Raw genomic sequence first — 22,017 nt, 5'->3', positions numbered from 1 at the left:
GATTACACGTTGCGAGGATGTGATGTGTGAACTGCTCCATGTAGTGGAAAGCGGTTTGAGGTTAGGTCCCGTTCGAACCGCGACACACGACACATGAATTATCGATTAGACGTCTTTCGCATTTAGCGCGGCCAAAACAATACCGCGGCCGATCGCGCGCGTCCACCGGCGTCCGGATGCAACGATGGTGGAGAACGGACCGGCGTGCCGTAGGTTAAGTACCCCCGTTGACGTTGTGCCGCCAGTGAACGACATCCGCGAGCAACACTGACTCGAGACGGCTGAAGATGAGCCGGCTATGGAACTACCTGGTGTTTCAGGCATGGATGTCCTACCTGATGGCAGCCGGCCTGCTGGTCTTCACCAGCGGCTTCCTCCTCAATCGCGTCTCCCGGCCGGAGCGTGCCGAGTGCGCGCGGTGCACGGCGGCCGGCGATTGCGACACGGCGGGCATTCTCCAGGACACGGAGCGCGCCGCCAAGGTATGCCTCGAGCGCAGAGCGCGGGTCGTCCTCCTGATCGTCGACGCCTTGAAGTACGAGTTCGCCGAGTGGCACGACGACACCGCCGCCGTCTCCTCCTACCATCGCAACAAATTGCCCGTGATTCACGAGCTACTGCAGAAACATCCGTCGCACTCTCGGCTGTACAGATTCATGGCTGATCCACCCACCACGACGATGCAGCGTCTAAAGGGTCTGACAACGGGCTCCCTGCCCACTTTCATAGAGGTGGGCTCGAACTTCGCCTCGGAGTATATCCAGGAAGACAATCTCATTGACCAAAACGCCGCCGGGGGTATCGTTTTTATGGGGGACGACACGTGGACCAATCTATTTCCGGATAAATTTATGAGGCAGTTCCCGTCGCCGTCGTTCAACGTCTGGGATCTGGACAGCGTGGACAAGGACGTTCAGTATCGCATCTTCTTTGAGATGAAGAAGAAGGACTGGTCGCTACTGATAGCGCACACCCTCGGGGTCGATCACTGCGGGCACAAACACGGCACGCAGCATCCAGAAATGACGAGGAAATTGAATGATACGAATACGCTTATAAAGGAGATCGTAGCGTCTCTCGAGAAGGACATGATGCTTTTCGTTGTTGGAGATCACGGTATGACTGAGACGGGAGATCACGGTGGTGACAGTACCAACGAAGTTGAGGCCGCGATGTTCGTTTACTCGACGACTCCGCTGCTGAAGGGATTTGCGATCAATGACGACGATAGCGTAAATCAAATTGATCTCGTTCCCACCCTGGCGTCGATTCTCGGCACACCGATTCCCTTTTCTAATTTAGGATCCGTAATACTCGATTGTTTGCCAAGTAAAGCAGAGGAGATGGCTGCCGGTCAATTACTATATCCGTTGCATTCTCTGTGGAAGAACATTGCCCAAACGAAGAAGTACATAGAGATATATTCCGCGGATACGTACTTGTTTTCGAAAGAGCAGCTGCAGCATTTGCATTATATATACAGTCTTCTCTCGGAGCGAGTTAAGCAAGTTGACAGCTTTGAAAAACTAGAAGCTTTTATTCGGGATACCAAAGGCTATTTTAAGTTATTGAAGGACACGTGTTCGGAAGTATGGGTCCAATTTGATTCCGGACTAATTTCCAAGGGTTTACTTTTGATGTTTTGTTCCTTGTTTTTCTTTTACCTCTTCATCACCGGTATCCCTGAGAGTCGTATGTGTGATATATTTAAATCTTCATTTTTGCAATGCGCTATCATAGCAAATTTAATCACCGCGGCAATTACCACGTGTTTGTTTTTGTTAAATATTTTAGAGGAATTGAGAAATACAACTTTTTTCGTCACTGGCGCGGTTTCTGTTGGTCTACTGGTCATAGTGATCGCTCAAAATTGGGATGTCATATCGATGTGCTGGTACGATCATCGTCGAATCAAGCTGTTGACCTATGTAGCGAGGATAATACTTCTTCTAACGGTATGCGGGCTCTTCTCCAACAGTTACATAGTTGAAGAAGACAAAGTCTTATCCTTCCTGTTCGTTACGCTTGTTTGCCTGCTCATATTTGACCTGAGAAAGAACGATCCCGACAGTACTTCCGAGAGGAAGACAAGATTTGCTTCGAAACCAATCAAATCAAATTTTAGGACACTCGCGCTAATTATCGGTTTACTAGCGTGTGCCTCGGTGAGGCTGTCGCATTATTTCTGGCGTTGTAGAGAAGAGCATCTACAACGGGAATGTTCTATATTTGCAACCGGTAAAGTTGGCTGGTCAACAATGCCGAATAACTGGGAGCGTGCGCTACTCGCCGTTTTACTCGCCTCAGTCATCCTGGCGTCATACGTGGTGATAGTTAGATTATGGTTGCAAAGCTGTGGAAATCTCACGGGCTTTGCCCCCAGCGTCATGATAGGACAGTACTGTCCGGTTATCGTAAGCGTTTGCATGGGTTGCTACTGGATTCTGCAAAAGTTCCCGAAGTTTGTCAAGCCGAAACTCGCATTGTCCTGGGAGATCAATACGCTACCTAATGTGGTTTACTTCTTCTGCGCCCTTGCGATCCTCGTCCTCTACTATCGTCCGCTTAGTATATACTTGCTGCCAAAGAAGAAGGAATCCATCGACGTCTACCGTGATGAAAACATAGTGCCTCGATTATTCGAAAAGATAAAAGACTCCATTTCCCGCAAACGAATAGATACCGATGAGCTCCCGGTCATTTATGGTTTCGGGACTGCCTACAGCGCTGCATTTATCTCGTTAAGCGTATTTCTTACACTTTTGTACGCATTATTACTGGGAGATATTCTATCGCCCGGTACATTTTTGATGTTCATAACGTGCGCTTGCGTATTGGGTTTGTCCGCGATAGAAAGATACAAAAATGCTAATAGTATTTGTAAGTGTACACAAGAATCTTTATTATTATCTATATAGTTAGGTTTTTAATATTCCTAATGCTTTACATATTATTCCAGCTGAGCTAGTTGACGTATCGATGCCTGTGTTACTTTGCTGGTTTTTACTAGCTGAATATTTCTTTTATGGGACTGGCCATCAGGCAACGTTTCCTACCATTCACTGGCATGCTGCCTTTGTAGGAACTGGCGGTCACTTTTACGGAAACTTAGTGTCGGCAATTTTAATCGGTGAGTATTAATATCGCCGAGTTAAAATCTCTACTGGTTATAATTTTCTGACGAAACGATTTTCAGGTATTAATACATTTGGATCGCATATTATACTGGGTGCAACGTTACCACTATTAGTGGTCGTGCCATTTACATTGCATCGGATATTCCCGAAGTTTCTCAAGGCCAAGTTTCTCGATGATATAAAGAGGGGCGAACTTCTCCTGTTCGAACAAGATTCTGCTTTTCACTCTGCAATTTTCGCGATTGCGGGGAAATACACAATGCTTCACGGAATTCGGGTATGTTGCGTGAGATGTATAACATTTAAATCGTTTCTTCTCTAAGATGAATTTACCCAAATATATCTCTGTATCGTCGTTATTTATTTTCTAGACTTTCGGCAGCATGCTCGCGGCGACTATACACTGTCGGCATTTAATGGTTTGGAAGATATTCGCGCCGAAGCTAATATTCGAGGGATTAGGATTCCTGGTAACATTGGGTAGTATACTAGCATCGTTTTACATGGTATTTCGTATTGATCAACAAATGGAATATCTTATCACTAGAGTCACTAAAAGTAGATGATAGTGACTCACCCTTAAGGGAGTATAGTACAATCGATAGCAAAGTACCAAAGTCGTTAAGAATACTTCGCTTTTGCGACGAATCCGAAAGTGGCTCGTTACTTACGAATATGTAGATCGTATCTCTAGTAATTCGAATTATTAAGAACGGGCAACATACAAGTCTATACTTACCGATACTGCCAGTATTTCCACAATTTTGTATGAAAGTGTAACAAGGGTAAAAACGAAATCAGGTATATCTAGCAAGTATTATAAATAACATTTTTCGTACCGAAGTAAAGAAACTTCTTGTCTCTCCACTTCTTCGAGTTGATATTAATGTTAGTTAATAATGTACCTACACACTCTTATAGAACGCTATGTCGCGTAACCAAACTGTGATGCTTCCTAACACACTAACACTACCCTGCGTGCAATGCATTGCTGATTGACGAACAAAGCAACGCACTTGATGCAGGATTGCGTCCGTGTGTCGCGGTCTGTCTGCGCGACTGATGGGCACATCAGCGTATTACTGCTATTATTAGAATATGATTACGTAGAGAATAGATTAAATATTGTCAAAAAGAGCATTCACCTTCCATATCCTTCGGTGCATATACATAGAAAAAGTACTGTGTGTTGTGGTTGATGAAAAAACGAACGGTACAATAAATCCGGCATTTTAGATTCATTCTTTGTACTACATATATATCGATTATGTATCGCAGATAATTTTAAATAATTCTGTAACATTGCCGTTTCCTTTTTATCTTATTCTGCCAAATATATTTTATTGGAAATAATCGATTAATATCGTACACGTTCACTTACACGTTTTATAATATTTTTAAAAGATTTTTTATTGAAGACTAATTGTGTAATATAGAGTGAAAGAAATACTCCTGCTGGCTGAGTGGCCTAATGGTGGTTATGATGCTGCCTACGATCTTGATAATCATTCTCATGATACTGCATCCAGTCAGCCCATTTGTTCGAGTTTCCGTAAGCGTTAGGTCCCTGCGACAGACGAACAGATGCCCGCGATATTCATAATTCAGAGACATTTTGCACGTACTTAATTGTAATTAATACTTTGAAAGCCTGGAGCTTGAAAGTTAGGCAATTTAGGCATTTGAATCTGAAAATAAATCAGATTATTATATTTTATAGTTTCGTGCGGGTGTTACTCGATTAAATAGAGAACAAAGAGATCTTCGGCGAAAAATGTTAGGTAATTACATAACTTTCTGTTCTTCGTTTCGAATGCAATAATTTTGTACATAGGCTTCCAAGGTATTATAGCGCGTTAAATATTACGACATAAAATTGTATATATGCACATTGCCTTTCATTAAATTATCGAATGACTAATTTACTGTTTTGTTGTTTATGTTTATAATATTTAATTTTACTTTTGTGATTTCTTGGTGAAGTCGAATAAGTAAATAGATGCATATAGAGTTTTTAAGGATAGATTTAAAGAATGGTGAAGCACATTAGGAATCGTCTCTGATACAAACATATTCCTTTTTTTATACTACTGGTTTGGAGAGAGATTTCTATACATTTTATAAACATCGTCACATTCATAGATTAAAAAGAGGAAGAAAATGCAAACTGTCGGCGTTAATGATAACAAAATATTAGTCCAAGATAATAATAACATATAATCATTATATAATAATAATAACTGAACCATTAAGAAGAGAATGATATAAATTGATTAATTATTGTGCTATTAACATAGCAATTACTGAATATCACTACAAATTATTTATAGAATTTTAGAACTGTAATTATAATTTGCAGAATTTTCTGAATCTTTTTCTTCGTTCCAAGATAATTTTTATTATGAATTATTATAATAAACTGCAATATATACGAATTATTAAAAATTTTAATGAAAAATACTGTATGTATCAAAGCTGTACATAACAAAATTTTTATGAAATTGAATTTACATACTTTTATAATTAACGACTCAAATTTCCTTTCTCTTGATGTTTCAGTTAATTATTACTCAAATTATTCGTCTTTTAAAATAAAATCTCACTTACCAGCAACTTGATTCCTCCTCCTTGATGCCCAGGTGTAGAACCTCCTCCTGCTTGTACAGATTCCACCGAACCTGCAGGTAGACTCTGATAGCCTTGATGCATCTGCATTTGTACGCCTCTCGTGTATTGTCTATGATCACGCTGATCATTATCGTTTTCATATCCGTAGTATGGTAGCAAATCATCGTCCACTTGTCGTTTTACAGCGGGCGCCGAATTCTCCGGATAAGACACCCAGAAAGATGTTGGTCCTTTGGGCAAAGCTCTGCTCATTATAGGATTTTCTTTGACGGGACTTGCTGGATAAGAAGCTGGGTAAGAAGCCGAATAGGGAGCCTGAGTTGCAATTTCCATAGCGGATATTTTCTTCAGAATGGCGTTCAAGAGAGTGCTGTTAATCGGTGAAGCGGCAACTGCAGCGTTAGCTAATGGGACCTTCGGCAATTCCGGATTATTCGGAGTACTAGCATTAGTTGCTATTGCGCTTTTCGCGACCACGCTGATGTTCCTTTGCAAATCCGTCAGCATATCGAATACTTGACTGAGTACAGTCATTCTCTGCTGAAATGGAAGCGTTGGATCTATTGTCGGTTTCGCAAAGGGAAATATGCTAGAGAAAGGTTTAAAAGACTTCTTCGGAGCGGCGGCAGCTGCCGAAGCCTTCTCGTACGCGATTAGATCATTCAAAGTCGCCAACATATCGCCTTTTAAATCACCAAGCTCCGATAGTATTGTATCAACGATTGCATCTTTAGCGGCTGCGATGGACGACGCATCATTCAAGGATCTTGTGATTTTGTCCGGTGAAATGTCGTCAGGTTTTAAAGACCTCATAAAATCGCTTTTTGCGTCCGAACCATCGCTTGCTTCTGACGCGGTTACATTTATACTGTCGAATAATTTGTCCAGAAAGTCCGAGACCTTCTGGGTATACTCGGTTGGGCCAGGAATTACGGAAGATGGTATCCAGAAGCTGGGTGGTACAATAGTGCTTTTCGGCGCAGGTACTTCGGTTGTCGTTGCCGGAGTGCTAGTGGCAAGATTTTTGAAGAGCGTATCCAGAAATTCTGATTTCTTCGAGATGATTGCGCTCGGGTCCACCACTGGCCCGAAAGAACTACTTGGTCCGAAAGAGCCACTTGGTGCAAAAGGCCCGCCTGGTCCAAAAGGTCCACCTGGTCCAAAAGGTCCACTTGGCCCGAAAGGTCCGAACATTCCTGGCAAGTATTCCTTTGGTACATCAGCGGCTGGTTTGGTTGCCGACATACTTTCTACTATCTTTGGATAAGATGATGAGCCTGGAATGGTATTAATGCTGTCTGCAGAAGAAGGCGTTTCTATGCTTCTTCTTCTACGGGAGAAAGATGCTTTATCCATAAAATCGGGCAGCATTTCTGGTGATGAAAACGGCGTAATAGGTCCGAATTTTGGACCCATTGGACCCATTGGACTCATCGGACCCATCGAACCCATTGGGCCAAACTTTGGGGCAAACGGACCGAACATACCGCGTCTATACATACCGCTACTGTCGATCATTTTTCCTTTACCATCTTGTAGTATGTCTCGTTTATTAAATAATGCATTTGCACTATCAGTGTTATCTAGAGACGGTCCACTTGCGCCATATGGTATGATCGGCTTGGTATCTGCCATGTTATACGCAACTGGTCCTAAACCGCCGAACAAATTACTCAGCATATCTGTTTTTTTAGAAATAAATGCCTTCGGGTCGACGAACTTTGGCATGAACGGAGATTTTGGCATATAGGGTACGGATATCGTGTCTATTCCTCCAGGAGGTCCGAGAGCTCGCGAATAAACTACGAATTCCAAAATAATGATTGATGGTAATGATTGAGATCTAATCGTATCTTTTACATAATAAAATAGTAATAAATTAAAAATAATTAACAAGAAATCTTTGTATATAAAATTGGATTTAAAATAATTAAATTTTTATTTTTTTATACCTGTTTCGTAATCTTAAATTTTTGAAATAGAAAATAATTAACAAATATAAGTTCTTATTATTATTTACAATTTAGTTTTCTATTTTACATTTGACATTTAAAATTATTTGAATTTAGATTTAGGAGATATCTCGAAGAAATCTAATTTTTCTAAATGAATACTTAGCAAAATTCTTTTTAAATAACAGAATAATAAAAAAAATACATTACCAGGTTTGGATACAAAGTTTGTCCATGGTGCTCCGGGTGGAAGTGCCAGAGTTAAACTGGCAACGAATGCCAACAGGCAGGTAGAAAGTAAAAGTGCTTTCTGTCGGGGCATTGTACTAAGTAACGTGGTCTATGCTGTGTGAACTCCCTTTTATAATAATCATTGATCAATAATCCTTGCAAAGTCTCTAGGATTATCCGCACGGAGAATGCTGCGGTCCGAGCTCCGCAACGGAGCCTCATTAAAATAATCCACTCGCCACATGTAGAACTTGCAGTTGTGTATTTTAATTAGCCGATAGTAATTTCCTCTTGGAGAAATGCGATTTCTTTTTGAAGAGTGTAAGTACCTATGTCTATTTTAAACAGTGGAGATAAAATGCATGCTTCCTCTAAAGGAGAATAAAAGTCGAAAAATGAGATAACTGCGTTTACTTAAAAAAACTGCGGCTATATTATAGATTAATTTTTTCCTTTCCAACTTATTGAGTCACACGTTTTTTTTGTTCACTATGTATATAAGTAGCGCATTCTATGGATGCAATCGGATTTTATTCGTTTTACAAATGAGTCGTGTATATTGCATTCGTCATCTGTTTTCAATAATGGAAATACTTCAATTATTTCACGAATACTTTATTTTGACTCATCGAATTTAGTAGGATACCTAAGGTCGTGAATAATTTGTCACTCTCTTTGCAACTTAAGTCTTTTATATTATCATGAGTATGGACAATTTTGAGCAGCGTGAGTAATATACTTTAATATAGCTATCTAGAATTAAAAATAACAGCTATATAGATTGTGGTTGTCAATTCCATTTATTAAATCATACGTATTTATATGATTATATTTATTTTGGTCAAATAATATTTTACAGTTCTATAAACAGAAATAATTAGCTATTTAATAAATATATATAGAATTAGATATTATTCTTTTAGAGATATATTTATAGAACATAACAAAATTATTATAAAATGTAAGAGATTAATTTTTAGTTTTAATGAAGAAATTAATTAAAATATATATTCCTTAACTAGAGAGTACAAATGACACTGATACCATTGCATCAGCAATAGATCTTTCATCGTTATATTCAGCCATACAACACGATTGTGAAGGGGACAATCTTTCGAAAATAATCATGCAATTACTGCACATGTATCAACCAAAAGATGGTATTAAAGCATATGAACGTGTGCTAAGAAAAGTCAAAGGTATACTAGAAGATTGTGGTTTCCAAAAAAAGCAGTTACTGCTTTCAATGATACCTTCTCCAAACAATATACCAGATCACACAATTAAAGAAGTGTTTCGTACAACCACAGGTTTTATTAAACTCAATCTGCAGGAAAAGTAAGTCCTTTTTGTGGTACATTTTTATTATTATATAATTTTATACCTCATCATGCTATTACATCAGCAGCAATACGTTTCAAAATATATTTGATACTAAAAACGTGGACAAAATAATGGATAGTGTTTCATCACCAAAGCAAAGTTTTTTAAACGATAAAAATGCGTCGAATTTTAAGTCGCCTCTTTCCGAAGCTTTTCCTTTTCGAGGTTTTTCCGAGAGCGAAATTTCTCTGATTCCCAGTCATGTAAAAAATGTAATTTATTTATATAACAGAATATATGTGATTTTTACTTAGAAATTATAGCTATTAGTTTAAATTCTATATTATATATTAATCAACAGGCGGATTCATCGAGTCATCATTTAAACGATAATCCAAAGAATTGGCAGGAGAGAAATAATAAATATCAAGTATCGTCTTATCGACAATATCTGCTTAATAAGAAATATTGTGTACCTGATAGAATTAATATGTATAATACGAATGGTGAATCACACCTTTGTCACTCGTCTCTGACGGGATATCAGGTCTGTGCATAAAGAGAGAAATAAATAAATAAATAAAGATGAGTGAAATAAACTCTTATGTAACTTACAAGGCATTAATAAATTTTAGGATACACGTTCTACAAAAATGTGTAATAAAACTGAGATAAATTTGTGGCAAAATAAAATTCCTCAACAACTTAATGACGTTAAATACAAAGATGCATTTAATAAAGATAAAAAATCTGGTATTTTACATACAATAATCGATGTTGGGCAAGATGCAACAATGAAGCAGACAATTAAAAATGATATACATAAAATGGATGTGTGTTGCGACGAAGATCAGGACATTATCATAAATGTATTAGACAAGACGAATTTTAGTTTAAGTTGGAGTATTTCTAGAAGTAAAATTAAATTAATTAAATTCTACAGGCGGACGATTTCTTACCAACAGCACGTGATAGACTTAAAACGAGCTTAAACAATTTTTTAAAACGAGCGCAAGAAGGAATTTTCATCGGTAATATTATGCATTTTATCGATTTATTTAATATATATATATTAATTATAATTAACGTACAAATTTATAAAAGTAATTTTTAATATATACAGAATTGTCGGCCTTTCCACGCATCAGGTCGCATTCACAGGTGGGCTCCTTGAATATGGTACATTTCACATCAAAAGAACTAAAATCTGGAACACCATCAAAAGTTTTAGAACAAGATTTTATATCTAATGTCTCAAATAGCGATAGCAACAGCTGCTTACTTTTAAAACAGCAAAATACAAATATTAACACAGAAAAAAATCAGAAAAAATCAGCTGGAAGGACAAGACAAAAAGTTAATACTCATGATAATGGATTGCAAAAGAAATGCAACTCTCAGGAATTTAATAAAGTAACTGAACTGCAATTACAACAAAATAATTTAGATCACGATACAGAAAAGAAAGCGACTACATTCGAATGCAAAGAAAAAAATATGCAAGAATCAGGACATGGGTAAATGTGTGTTTATGTAGAATATTTTAATCGTACACAATGCTAATATAATAATAAAACAATTTTTAATACAGATGCGAAATGATAGAATCAAAATCAGATAATGTAAATTCAGATAACAATTCTCAAGCTCGCTCAATGTTTCAACTAGCTGCATACAAGAAACGATATTATGACACGTTGTTGAGTGTTCAGAGAGCGAAAGGTTAATAAAAAATTATATTAATGCCATATTATGTACATATAACATATTCTGTTAAATAATCCTTCAGACCTGTTTTAATGTACTTTGTGTGGAACATAATAAATCATAATAATTAATTAGACATAAAAAGTGTCAAATATTGATTACTTAAATTTTATTACAGTTGCAATATCGAATTCTTTAGCGTCTTCCTCGGGTCATTTAACAGCCTATGATGATCCGTATTATTCGAATTACATGTGCCAGCAGCAACACCTGCTTCACCAACAGCGTCATTCGACGGCGAGACCGCAATTTTCGACGTATCCGGCGGATCTATCCGGATTATCGAACGTATACTGTGATCAGTACAGTTGGACGAGATCCGTCTGTAAATATTTATTACTGAAGCAGTTAAGACTTCAACGGCAGGTAAGAAGATATAGAGACGTAAGATTATTCCGGAACACGTTCACTTACCGCATATCGTTACAGACTTCGTCTCTGTCCGCCCGCAATCAAAGGTAAGCTGTTCATGTGTTCAACAACTGAAGTATATATCGGAAATGTGATTTTTATGTTCAACACTGGAGTCATATTTATGTGATATTTTCTCGGCTTCTTCATTCTTCAAGCGGCTGGATTCATCGCTATGTCGAACATATGTATCCTTATTCCTCTATGCTAAGCGGAAGCGATGAAACAAAGTATTGCGTACGTCGTAAAAACTTGGAAGAAATAGTTGGAAAATTGAGTGCGCAGGGTATGGATGGATGAGTGTGGATAAGATTTAATTGTAAACCAAGTCCTTTCCTGGCTATGTGTGTGTAAAAGCTGAAATAAATAAATTCTATCTATCTAGTTGGAAAATTGAAGGAGACTGAACGCAATAATTTCAACAATTGAGCGATTTCCCTACATTAGTTCGATGAGAAGTTCCATTGAAGTTGCACACGCAAATAATATTATTCTTCTTTAATTCCTACGCGAGATTTTTCAATAATTTGCAGAATTGACGGTAACGATAATATAACAGTAGCGATAGAAATGTTGAAAATTCACGTAATTGTAGATTGATATTATGTATAGAAGCTCGATAAGCTGAATCTTATTCTAAATGTTCATCTTTTGCATTAGCCTTGCCTTCGCGTTGAAAATAATTATTATCCATTAACTATGGAAAAATCGTTATCACATATAACGATTTATACATACTATTCTTGTTAGACATTTGGTTCCTCATAAGGCGTTTAACAGATCGCGCAACGATTTTGATAATTCCGTTTGTATTTCGGACGTTTGCGTGACAATGGTTCTTCAATGGCATATACGCAGAATATAATGTTACAATTAGCTGTCGCCAATCAAACCGCGTTTAACGCATTTACTAACAAATGTACACATTGTTCTGTTCAAGTAATATTATACAAGGTTCACTCTGACTAGATTTGTGATATATTGTTAAGTAACATACACAATCACACGCACAACTCCGCACAGTCAATAGTGTATAATACTCGCTGTTCATTTATCCCTAGATGTACAAAATAACATTTAAAAGAATATGTGATAATGCTATAACTTAGGTGTTACGTGACTCATGAATCATTTATTGTCCAGATCATTCGCTATCAGCTCGACAAATCACCAAGATGCTATATCGCATGATATCTACGTCATACTTGATAATCTGTCCAGCCGTCTTATTTACTCGTATTCATTTTCAGACTTTCTGCAAAGACATTCGACTCACGATTCGCCTAACAATCCTATAATATGTCGCTACAATTTGATGTTCACTATAATTATTGGCAGCATCACATTATTCATTCACATGTAACTAAATATAAATACAATGACACTATATAGGTATATATATCAATACTCGAATACATTCACATAAATATTAAAACACATGAGAAATATTCAAATGAGACGAACACTTCGTATTTGGGCCATGTAACGCGTTACATGTGTGTCTATCATTTAGCGAATAAGGAATTAGGCCAGTTAAATTATTCAATTAGAAGAATTAAAACGAATTGATAGGAATTTATTATGTGAAATTAAATTTCTAATTTTCGATATCGATAATATAAATACCATTTTTTAATTAATAAAATGTTCATTAACATACTTGTTTTAACTACAATGATTTTTCCTATCAATTCCTTTTAGTTCGCCCGATTTTTAAAGGGTCATATATAGATTTGGATTGTCATGCTATCACTACAGATCATTGTCAATCGAGTTCAACATATAAAGAAATCTGCGTCTATTAATCGTAATCGAAATTTATTGCCTGAATGATAATTTAGTCATACAAATTCTAAGGAAACAGTGCTTTTCATGTATCACAAACATACTGCTATTTATTATATTAACTTCGTTGAAGCAAATAATTGTCGCGAATATCGAAGTCAAGTGATAGTTTAATCTTTATTGTAATAATAATAATGACTTTAATCCATTAGCTGTAATCCCTTATCTGATAATATTATTTGACAAATCATATTTTTTAATTCTTCCTAAAAAATTTGAGAATTATAGCATTTAAAAATCTATTATTATTACAAATAACAATATGGAATGTGAAATAAAATGATATGAAGCTATGTGCGCATATTCGACTTACAGATCATAAAATTACAAGCCTTGGATGTAAAGTCATTAAGAGAATCGATATTACATTACATTCAAAGAGCGTTATATTTCCTCTGGCAGTGTTTGTACACTTTGATTTAGTTCAAGGCTAATTGCCTTATTACGCCAAGTGACATTTTATTCGATCAGTTACTCTTAACATAGCATTATTTATTTCGCGATAATCACTCTTTCAATTCTCAGCGTACCAAGAATGAATCATATACAGAAGAGTTTTACACATTATTTCTTATATCCAACAAAACGAGTTATAACACCATCGATATTTGCCACAACGAAGCTGCTGTATTATATGCTATTTTCTCTTTATGAATCTATATGAACACGCATTTCTCTTACACTATTAATTGATTTAAGGTCGACGCATTAAAGTTCGATAAATGTGTATTTTATTTGTGTTTATACTCGCGGCATCGTATCAAAAGACAAAATAGCTGTTGCCAGACAAAATAGTTGTCTTACTCAAGATTAGCTAACATGTTTATATTTATTCGATCGTATAATGGTCGTGATACATTAAACGAAGAAGAAACGAGATATCAGAGGAATTCTGAAGACTATGTGGTCCTATTATATATTAAGAAATTCAATGGAATTATCAATCAGGAAACAAGCGCTCAACAGTTTTCTTCTAAGATGAATTGTACTTCTAACACGATATGTATGTACTAAAAAATACTTTGCTCTTAAATTTGATGGATTATTAAGAAGATATAATTGTACAAAAAAGTGCTTGACTAGAGTTGACTAGACTTTCTCGTTAAAGTAAAAGATTAATATAATTAACACAATAAAATAATACTGTTCGTCTAATAATTGTAATACTACGTAAGATATACTTGTAAATGATGCGTACAGGAACAGGGACGGATTATTCTCTTTTAATACTTAACTCAATCAGCAAAAACCTATTAGTTTCTGTATTGATGTACGTGAAAATATTTAATTAAGACTTAATAGAAAATAACTAATTATCGACATTATATTTCTTGAAATTAGTATTATTTAATTTGGGTATATTATAATTCAAATAAAACTTGTGTGATTTAAGTGATTAGTAAATCCGTCCTTGTGCAAGAATGATACTGTTGTAATATAATGAGCACATTTCAGAGTGTGAGCTAATTGGAATAATACAATGAATAATTGTTCCACGCATACTATTCTGTTCATACGGGAACTAATGCCAAACCGATCTTCCAATGCAAAGAATACTGATTAAGTCTTATAATTTTATTATGAGTCAATAAAAAATTCTCCCTATATGGAATTACTTTTAGCATTTTCCTCAAAACGTGCTTTAATAAAAATTTAAAATTCTATAAGGCCATTGTGTGAAGTATACATATGAAGGTATTGTCATTGAAAAATAAAATATGATTTTAATATTATGTTGCTGGTTATTAATAAGCTTTTTCGATCATAGCTTAATTAAAACTTGAAATAAAATAAAATCTAATTGAGGAATGTAGAAAGTTATTCTAATTTTGCGTACCTACAATCTTTTTATTTATTAAAAGTTTTATTAAAAAAGCATCGTTTTCAAGTATTTATAACTTCAACTTAAATTTTCCCATGCTAATCATAACATAGTTTTTTAAGCATTTTTAAATAAATCAATATGTTTAATTATATTATCAATTTAATTAAGAAAATCTTATACTTGTGTTTCAAAAATTGGCAATTGCAGATAAATTTAAAAATAGACAAATTACAGTCGCGATTTGCAATTGCAACTGCCGTTCTTTGTATGTAGGATTGATAGAAAGATCGGTCTAGCTGCATTTTACTATATGTATGTATATAATCCTTTCAAGGTTTAATATATACACTTTCATCTTAAACTATAGGCGATTTCTCCTTGCACGTACTAAATGCTTTTTCAAGTATGCATGGAGCTCAAAATATGTTGGCATCAAAATATGATAGAAATAATTAGTCAAATATATATTAGTGTTACGTGCTATATAGTGGTCTTATACTTACAAAATCCCATTAAAACTTACTTTAGATTTATTATTTGGTACACGATTGGAATGAAGTGGCATTATTTGCTTATCAAAGTTGGGCAGTCTGGTTTTGTGTGATGCAAAACGTCAGGACCCGAACAACTAAAGAGAACCTATTCTCTTGGCAGCAAAATGTACAAGGCAGCAATAATTTTATACAAGATTTTAAATCTTTGGACACAATTTTGTCCTGCAAAATTCGATAGCGACGAACTTGATGAGTCCAGGCTACGATCTATTTCACCTGTTACATATATACGAAATATAGTAATCTATATATTTTACGTTAACATCTCAAATCACATCAGACTTCAAACACAGTTGAAAACACAGATACAACATATAAAACCAAAATATAGTTACTATTTTAGTCACTATGCATTATTTAATACAGAATACCGAATGTGTTAAAATCAGACGACCGTATGCAAACAAGAGATATGAAATTTCAATTAGGTAATAGGTATCAATTACTGTTGCAATTTAATAAAAGAAAATGTTCAACGTAAAGTATATAGATGTACTTAGTTTGTAAAAAATTTCGTTATGTCACAAACTGTTCACAGAAACTGCTCGGTGGAACAAGTTCATTTTTTACCTAAAGTGTGTGTGCTTCGTATTTCACAAGACGACTCACAAAACGTTTAGGTTCAGGCAAAGCTGTAAGGATCGATAGTTTTGCTAGAACAAGGTTGAACATCATCTGGTGGTGGACGCCACTGTCCGGGCCACATGGCGTTACGAACCACATTCGTATCAGTAGTTTCTTCTATACCGTTGCTAGACGTACAATCCGCCTCCCAGTTTCGGAGGCCATTTCGAGTCACTCGATTAATCGATCTAGCCTCGTTCATTTCACAACAATTCTGTGCGTCATTGTTCACTGGCGTTCGCCTAGCTTTACTTTTAATTTGCGTAGTACCACTATTCCTACGTTCGGCGTCGGACCACGACTGAGATTGCTCCACTGCAGACTGTAGAGGTAACTTTCGCGGCACTCGCCTAGTCTTGGCTTCCTCAGCAGTAACACGGCTGGCATCGACTTTACTACTACCTGGCGCGTTTCCGTCACCAGTTGAACTACTGTCACCCTCTTTTCTTCGTCTTCTCCGTCTCCTCTCAATCTCAGTATCCTCCCGTTGAGTATCTTCGTTATTCGCGTGTGTTTCTAAAATATGTTGCTTGGCTGTAGCCCAGTGGTCCTTTCTATTGGCGCCTTGTTTAAATTTCTCGTGATTGCTACCGCGATGGCCACCGTTACTAGTGTTCGTGTCACTGTCCGCGTTGCGTTTCTTCGATTGCTGATTTTTCACGGCCCACGAAGCCGGTCTCTTAGGACTACGTTCCTTCAAAGTTACCTGCATTTTAGATTATGTTTACACCGTGATTAATAGCTGACACTTGCGCCATAAAACAAACAGATTATTTACCCCAGAGGAAGAAGAATTGTCAACGGGTTTGTAAAGTTGCTGCGTCGGGGTATGACTACGAGAATCTTGACCTTTACAACTTGATCCATTACGACAATGTATCCAGGACAGTAAAAACGCTAAGAGAGCACAGAAAAGTCCCACTACTGCCGCAGCAGTCAGTTGAGAACGTGTGCGTTTTGGTACCCAACCTCCACTGTGGTATTCCCATATTGTACATGCTAGTAATGCGCTACTCGCAGCATATGACAAGCCTATGCCAGTGAATACTATAGCATTCTAGAAAAAAATAATAAACTCTTACACGTAACAGGATCAACTATATCTAGTCATATCTAAATAATTACACAAATAATTTCTGAAACATACATGTGTTATAACAAAATATTACTTACCAGCTTAGCCCAATTTAAAGGAAGGATGTAAATGACATGCGAAATATCAAGGAAGAGAAGGGCTGCAGTGACCAAGAAACAGAAAACAGCTACAAAGATCATGAATCGTAAACGATCTGCTAAAGGCAGCATAAAAATGCTGACCTTGGCAGTGCCAGAACTGCATAAAGTTGCCAAACAAGCTGCAGAGGATATCTACGAAATGCGCTCATTAATGTATCTATATATAAACTTTAGTGGCACAAACTTTGAGTTTGTCATACATAAAATATTTTCTACATAAAAGTGATTTTACACTCACAAGTAATAAAAGTCTAACAACACCCGTAGGCGTTTTAAGATGTCCTTGTATGTCGCAGTAAATAACCACGTGGCTTGCGCGAGACCAAGGCATGGCGTTCGATGAGCCAGGTCTATGATCACTATTACCATAGTGACCATGATAATTAGCATGCGAATCCCAAGAATGGACTGTCGAATGCACCCCTGGCGAATCCAGCTCTGACGATTGGGAGCTGATTCGCCCCCCTGTCCTACTGCCTGCTATTGATACAATATCAAAACCATGTATACATTCGTATATGCAGTTAGGTAGGCATAATTTCACAAGTAAATGAAACAAGTGAGACAAGGCAGCTAGAGTTTTAATATGTTATTTCAATATTATAGAAAACAACTATGAAGCATTTATTGACATAGCCCAGCGTTTTAATTTTATAAACAAGATTCCATGTGTAAATTATATTAAATAACAAACATTTAGTTGAAACCTTGTACATACCAATCTCGAAGTCTTGAATGTCTTCGGGTTTAGAATATATGGCAGGTGGTGGTTCCAGATCGCGTATCTCTTCTAGAAGAAGCACCTCTATTTCCTCGGCTGCGTATAAGTCCGAGACCGAGCGAATAGGATAATGCCGAGTCTCGCTCATTACTTAGGTGCGCTCGCTCATTTACTCCTTCCTGCCTGCTGTCGTATCTTTCTGTTTGACTTGCCAATGACCACCATTCGTTGCCTAATCGATTCGATAACAAGTCCATTCGTCTATCAGCCATCCTCTGTACATACCGTGTGCCATTTCTACCTTTGCAGGTAACAGTGCTCCCCCGCCCTCAGGCCATACACCTATAAAAAAAGAGAAATTTTAATATTATTTAGAATAAACAGTTTAAAATTTATAAAATTAATATTATGAAAAAAAAAAAACAGAAATATTACAGCTACACAGATATTTAATACGCATTCTCATCAATCAAATTTGTTACATTAGAATATAACTTTATACAAGACACATCATATGCCAATAGTAACAAGTCAGAAAGCAAACCATTACTAATCATTTATATCTCTTATGCGATATTACATATGTTTCATCATTGGAAATCGGCAAATCAGTACAGGCGTGTACAACAAATTTCGTAAACAAGCGTGTTACTGACAAGCACATGACGTTTGTTTAACGCTAATTCTGTCTCGTGTCGCGGCTGACGCACGAGAGATCGAGGCGCGAGCGAGCATTTAATTCGATCGCGCGGACGGAAGGTTCGATTCGCGACGTGCACCGCTGGAGCATCGAGATTACTTCAACGGAGATTTATTTCTCCGTGACGAATCATGTTTTCCCGACCGAATCGCTCGGGATCCACATGTTGCCCAAGTGCGTTCTCGCGTCGCCTGGACGTGCCGCCGTGTCGGGAAAATTGCCGCCTTCAAAGGGGGAGAGTCGCGGGGCACGTACCTCGAATTTACGCCCGTCGATCGCGACGCGTAGATCACATCTTTCTGAGATTTTTCACGTAGCCGAGCTCGCTGGCCGTCCAACGGGTAGCCGCCATTGCCTTTTTGCTTGGTTTTTGCCCATGGTCCGCGGTCCGCGTCCGTCACGACGACCTAGAAACAACAGATGGGGCAACCTGTGTCCTGTGTGCCTCTCTCTCTCTCTCTCTCTCTCTTTTTATTCATTGACAAAAAAATGATCACGGGCATTGTTTGCGACGAGAGGATCGTTTGAGGAATTATTTCCTCGTCGAGAAAACTGTCCGGCGATCAAATCATGAGTTCACAGGGTGTCTTGTAAATGATTGGAGAGGTTATTATGATGTGGCAACTTAACCTATTCCCTAGGTACAGCTCAGCTGGACAAAAACACAGACCGACCAATTAGAGTCTTTGGATAACGGCGCCGCGTGCAAGCCACGCTCCACGCGGTCCACGCCACGTCTACCTTGGATCACGAAATTTATAACGACGACTAAATTCCGATTAATATAATCGATGATTAACTTATTAAACGAGCGCTATATAACCCAATAGGCAGGGCCTGGCAGGGTTGAAGGCCTATGCTTACGCTCCTAACTCAAGAGGAGCCTAACCTCCAAAAAAAACTTATTATAAACAATAATGTTTGCTAATTTGTTAACGTAGATAGAATCAAAAATTTTTTTTAAGATTGGATATGGAAGGAAGGATTAGAGTAAGGATAACGAATTATTTAGCTATAGAGACTTTGCTTTGAATGATTCTGCTGATTGAATCAGTCGCCCTTTATGTTTATATTAATTGATGTTGGATCGAAGTAGCTCTAAAATACGAAATTCTTCTCGTTTTGTTATTTGTATTATTTTATTCTGATATTAATAGACATACAATCCAAATATTTGAGCGTCACGTTGATTGACTCAACTCTCGCGGATTTTGTGAAGAAACCTGAAATTGGATATTATACTATATGTGCATTTTTTCATCCTTTTCGTACTTGAAAAGAATATACGTATGCTTTGCAGGAAGAAAGAGAAAAGAAACAAAACGTGTGAAACATTTCTGAATCATTATAGGAAAAAAAATATATTATGTAAAATCTGTGACAGAAAGAATGAATTTCTGGACAAATTGACGACATATTCTCGACAAATAAACCGTTGGTAGAAATTGAACGTCAACTGCATTCGCATTGAGCAGATTGAGCTTGTGTTCTGCTGACAGAGCTCGCAAACAATACGATGACGTGTTAACGGCAGAACCAGCAGATTCTGACCACCGATCTGCGTTCAAGTTTACTTGATTTCTATATACCATATCAATTTCTGCAGAAATGGCATGCCATTGTATCTCATTCATGGCGAAATTTTCACTATAATAGCATATATTGCATCACCAAATTTGCCTTTTTGATGACAAAACAGGCTGCAAAATCTGTTTTTTATTGATTTACTTATCCCGGATTTAGGAAACGAATCGTCAGCGGTTTGTCAGCAGATTGAGTAGAAATCGCAGTTGATATATCGTTATAATAAAGCACCAATCGCGTTCGCGTTAAACTTTTGTATTCGAGCATATGCAAATACAACATGTCGCTGTCGGATATATTGACAGTTGTTAATTTATTTAATTCCTGTGTATTATAAATTATAATTTTACGAGAAATTGCAGTTTGCATGCAATTCTGGTGAAAAAAGCATCGCAAAAGAGAGAAACACCTGGTGAGATTAAAACTTGCTACATTGACGATTTATATATTGTTGGACTCAACGGAGAGAGCCAGAGAGCCTTGATTGTTTTGCTTCAGAGCAAGCAATTGTAATTTCGACTTCGCAGAACAAGTGGGGCTTTAAAGACCCGAGACTTTACGGACTTATAAAAAAAAAACCCAAACAAGAATCGGGCATATATAACGGTATAAATAAAATCTTAAAGCCTTCAAAAGTATACTTGAATTTTTTCAGACTTTTTATGGCACTATTACAGCTTGGAAATCTTAATAACTGGCCTAAAAGACCCACATGTTCGACGGAAGCAGCAAAATTACACATGTTCTGCGAAGGGTTAAGAACGTACGTAGATCAAAAGGTATATGGACTTGGGCTTTAAGGGCCATTCTACAATACGTCGCAAACGATGGCAACTGCTAGTTGAAAAGTGTTAATTCTGATTGCCGATTGCCAGTTATTGTCGTCAAAGAAGTTAAAAGTTCGCCAACTCTCTTTTGACAACAGCAATTGACAAGCGCGACGTGGAAATAACACTTCAACTAGCAGTTGCTATCGTTTGCAACGTATTGTATGTAGAACCGGCTCAAATGTTGCGAGTAAAGTTTTGATTGAATAAAATTTTTAATAATTAAGTTATCTAAAGACCGGATTTAGAACGATCAAACACGTTGTTGCAATTAGTTGATTTTGTTCTCGACGCCATGTTTTTATATCAGTACAATGTACATCAACATGCTATTTAATTATATTTATTTCTCATCAAAATTCTTTATCAAATTGATCGAATTTATTCTTCTCTTTAATAAAATTTTTATTTTTCTCCTCCAAAAAATTGGATCAATGAATAGCTGGCGTCCATCTAGAGATTGCTAATTAATAAATTCATATTCGGCAGCCAAATGTTAAATAGGACTACGGCCAACTATACGGCTTCCAATCCAATTAAAGAATTTTTGCGAAGAAGTTTGGTACGCGTTCACAAATGACCATTGCCGTCGCCGCGGCGGCGTCTCATGCGGAGGCGACTCGAAGGCGCGCGCTGGCCGCCGGCCAATGAC

General features: G+C 37.1%; 5 protein-coding genes across 10 annotated transcripts; 3 read left to right on the top strand and 2 right to left on the bottom strand.

Moving 5' to 3' along the window:
* The first annotated feature begins 4 nt into the window (after positions 1-4).
* On the top strand, positions 5-5,058 carry Pig-o (phosphatidylinositol glycan anchor biosynthesis class O). The gene is made up of 4 exons (XM_071699423.1): positions 5-2,880; positions 2,960-3,130; positions 3,197-3,414; positions 3,509-5,058. The coding sequence occupies exons 1-4, from the start codon at positions 288-290 to the stop codon at positions 3,701-3,703; spliced, it is 3,177 nt and encodes a 1,058-aa protein (XP_071555524.1). The 5' UTR covers positions 5-287; the 3' UTR covers positions 3,704-5,058.
* On the bottom strand, positions 4,446-8,039 carry LOC139768846 (uncharacterized). Of its 2 annotated transcripts, none has more exons than XM_071699464.1 (3): positions 7,928-8,039; positions 5,745-7,567; positions 4,446-4,825 (listed from the first exon to the last, which is right to left on the bottom strand). In XM_071699464.1, exons 1-3 carry the CDS (start codon positions 8,037-8,039, stop codon positions 4,763-4,765), a joined length of 1,998 nt encoding a protein of 665 aa, XP_071555565.1. In that variant the 3' UTR covers positions 4,446-4,762. The 2 variants fall into 2 exon arrangements, with proteins under 2 accessions (XP_071555565.1, XP_071555558.1); XM_071699457.1 differs by having other exon boundaries at positions 4,446-4,704.
* Positions 8,003-10,792, top strand: LOC139768886 (uncharacterized). Of its 3 annotated transcripts, XM_071699541.1 has the most exons (7): positions 8,003-8,269; positions 8,971-9,286; positions 9,354-9,543; positions 9,633-9,818; positions 9,907-10,140; positions 10,215-10,302; positions 10,395-10,792. In XM_071699541.1, exons 2-7 carry the CDS (start codon positions 9,075-9,077, stop codon positions 10,790-10,792), a joined length of 1,308 nt encoding a protein of 435 aa, XP_071555642.1. In that variant the 5' UTR covers positions 8,003-8,269; positions 8,971-9,074. The 3 variants fall into 3 exon arrangements, with proteins under 3 accessions (XP_071555642.1, XP_071555650.1, XP_071555640.1); XM_071699549.1 differs by having other exon boundaries at positions 8,087-9,286; positions 9,357-9,543; XM_071699539.1 differs by having other exon boundaries at positions 8,087-9,286.
* LOC139768860 (uncharacterized) lies at positions 10,307-20,753 on the bottom strand. 3 transcript variants are annotated; one of them, XM_071699497.1, is made up of 7 exons: positions 19,210-20,753; positions 18,252-18,596; positions 17,772-18,013; positions 17,471-17,665; positions 17,076-17,354; positions 11,453-16,991; positions 10,307-11,361 (listed from the first exon to the last, which is right to left on the bottom strand). In XM_071699497.1, the coding sequence occupies exons 2-6, from the start codon at positions 18,400-18,402 to the stop codon at positions 16,296-16,298; spliced, it is 1,563 nt and encodes a 520-aa protein (XP_071555598.1). In that variant the 5' UTR covers positions 18,403-18,596; positions 19,210-20,753; the 3' UTR covers positions 10,307-11,361; positions 11,453-16,295. The 3 variants fall into 3 exon arrangements, with proteins under 3 accessions (XP_071555598.1, XP_071555588.1, XP_071555578.1); XM_071699487.1 differs by having other exon boundaries at positions 11,453-17,003; positions 17,772-18,010; positions 19,210-20,748; XM_071699477.1 differs by having other exon boundaries at positions 11,453-17,003; positions 19,210-20,742.
* LOC139768954 (uncharacterized) lies at positions 10,703-11,847 on the top strand. The gene is made up of 5 exons (XM_071699634.1): positions 10,703-10,788; positions 10,863-10,993; positions 11,157-11,404; positions 11,468-11,496; positions 11,608-11,847. The coding sequence occupies exons 1-5, from the start codon at positions 10,769-10,771 to the stop codon at positions 11,747-11,749; spliced, it is 570 nt and encodes a 189-aa protein (XP_071555735.1). The 5' UTR covers positions 10,703-10,768; the 3' UTR covers positions 11,750-11,847.
* Positions 20,754-22,017: the final 1,264 nt, after the last annotated feature.

Source organism: Temnothorax nylanderi, unplaced genomic scaffold (assembly GCF_030848795.1).
Source record: "Temnothorax nylanderi isolate EJ_2023f unplaced genomic scaffold, tnyl_v1.0 TNYL_tig0002_pilon, whole genome shotgun sequence".
Taxonomy (NCBI): Eukaryota; Metazoa; Arthropoda; class Insecta; order Hymenoptera; family Formicidae; genus Temnothorax; species Temnothorax nylanderi.
The sequence above is the reverse complement of the archived record's forward strand: the minus strand, read 5'-3'. Positions and strand labels throughout refer to the sequence as shown.

Bases quoted from the DNA above. Each gene is read 5' to 3' on its own strand.
- LOC139768860 (XM_071699477.1), bottom strand. From the start codon at position 18,402: ATGAGCGAGACTCGGCATTATCCTATTCGCTCGGTCTCGGACTTATAC. The intron at 18,014-18,251 runs GTATGTACAAGG...TTGTATCAATAG, and splicing joins CATTCAAGACTTCGAGATTG to CAGGCAGTAGGACAGGGGGG. The intron at 17,355-17,470 runs GTAAGTAATATT...ATTTTTTTCTAG, and splicing joins CTTTAAATTGGGCTAAGCTG to AATGCTATAGTATTCACTGG.
- LOC139768886 (XM_071699541.1), top strand. From the start codon at position 9,075: ATGCAATTACTGCACATGTATCAACCAAAAGATGGTATTAAAGCATAT. The intron at 9,287-9,353 runs GTAAGTCCTTTT...CTATTACATCAG, and splicing joins AAACTCAATCTGCAGGAAAA to CAGCAATACGTTTCAAAATA. The intron at 10,141-10,214 runs GTATTAGACAAG...TAAATTCTACAG, and splicing joins ATCAGGACATTATCATAAAT to GCGGACGATTTCTTACCAAC.
- Pig-o (XM_071699423.1), top strand. From the start codon at position 288: ATGAGCCGGCTATGGAACTACCTGGTGTTTCAGGCATGGATGTCCTAC. The intron at 3,131-3,196 runs GTGAGTATTAAT...AACGATTTTCAG, and splicing joins AGTGTCGGCAATTTTAATCG to GTATTAATACATTTGGATCG. The intron at 3,415-3,508 runs GTATGTTGCGTG...TTTATTTTCTAG, and splicing joins CAATGCTTCACGGAATTCGG to ACTTTCGGCAGCATGCTCGC.
- LOC139768846 (XM_071699457.1), bottom strand. From the start codon at position 8,039: ATGCCCCGACAGAAAGCACTTTTACTTTCTACCTGCCTGTTGGCATTC. The intron at 7,568-7,927 runs GTAATGTATTTT...TGGAATTCGTAG, and splicing joins AAACTTTGTATCCAAACCTG to TTTATTCGCGAGCTCTCGGA. The intron at 4,705-5,744 runs GTAAGTGAGATT...CGTCTGTCGCAG, and splicing joins GAGGAGGAATCAAGTTGCTG to GGACCTAACGCTTACGGAAA.
- LOC139768954 (XM_071699634.1), top strand. From the start codon at position 10,769: ATGCAAGAATCAGGACATGG. The intron at 10,789-10,862 runs GTAAATGTGTGT...TTTTTAATACAG, and splicing joins ATGCAAGAATCAGGACATGG to ATGCGAAATGATAGAATCAA. The intron at 11,405-11,467 runs GTAAGAAGATAT...ATATCGTTACAG, and splicing joins AGTTAAGACTTCAACGGCAG to ACTTCGTCTCTGTCCGCCCG.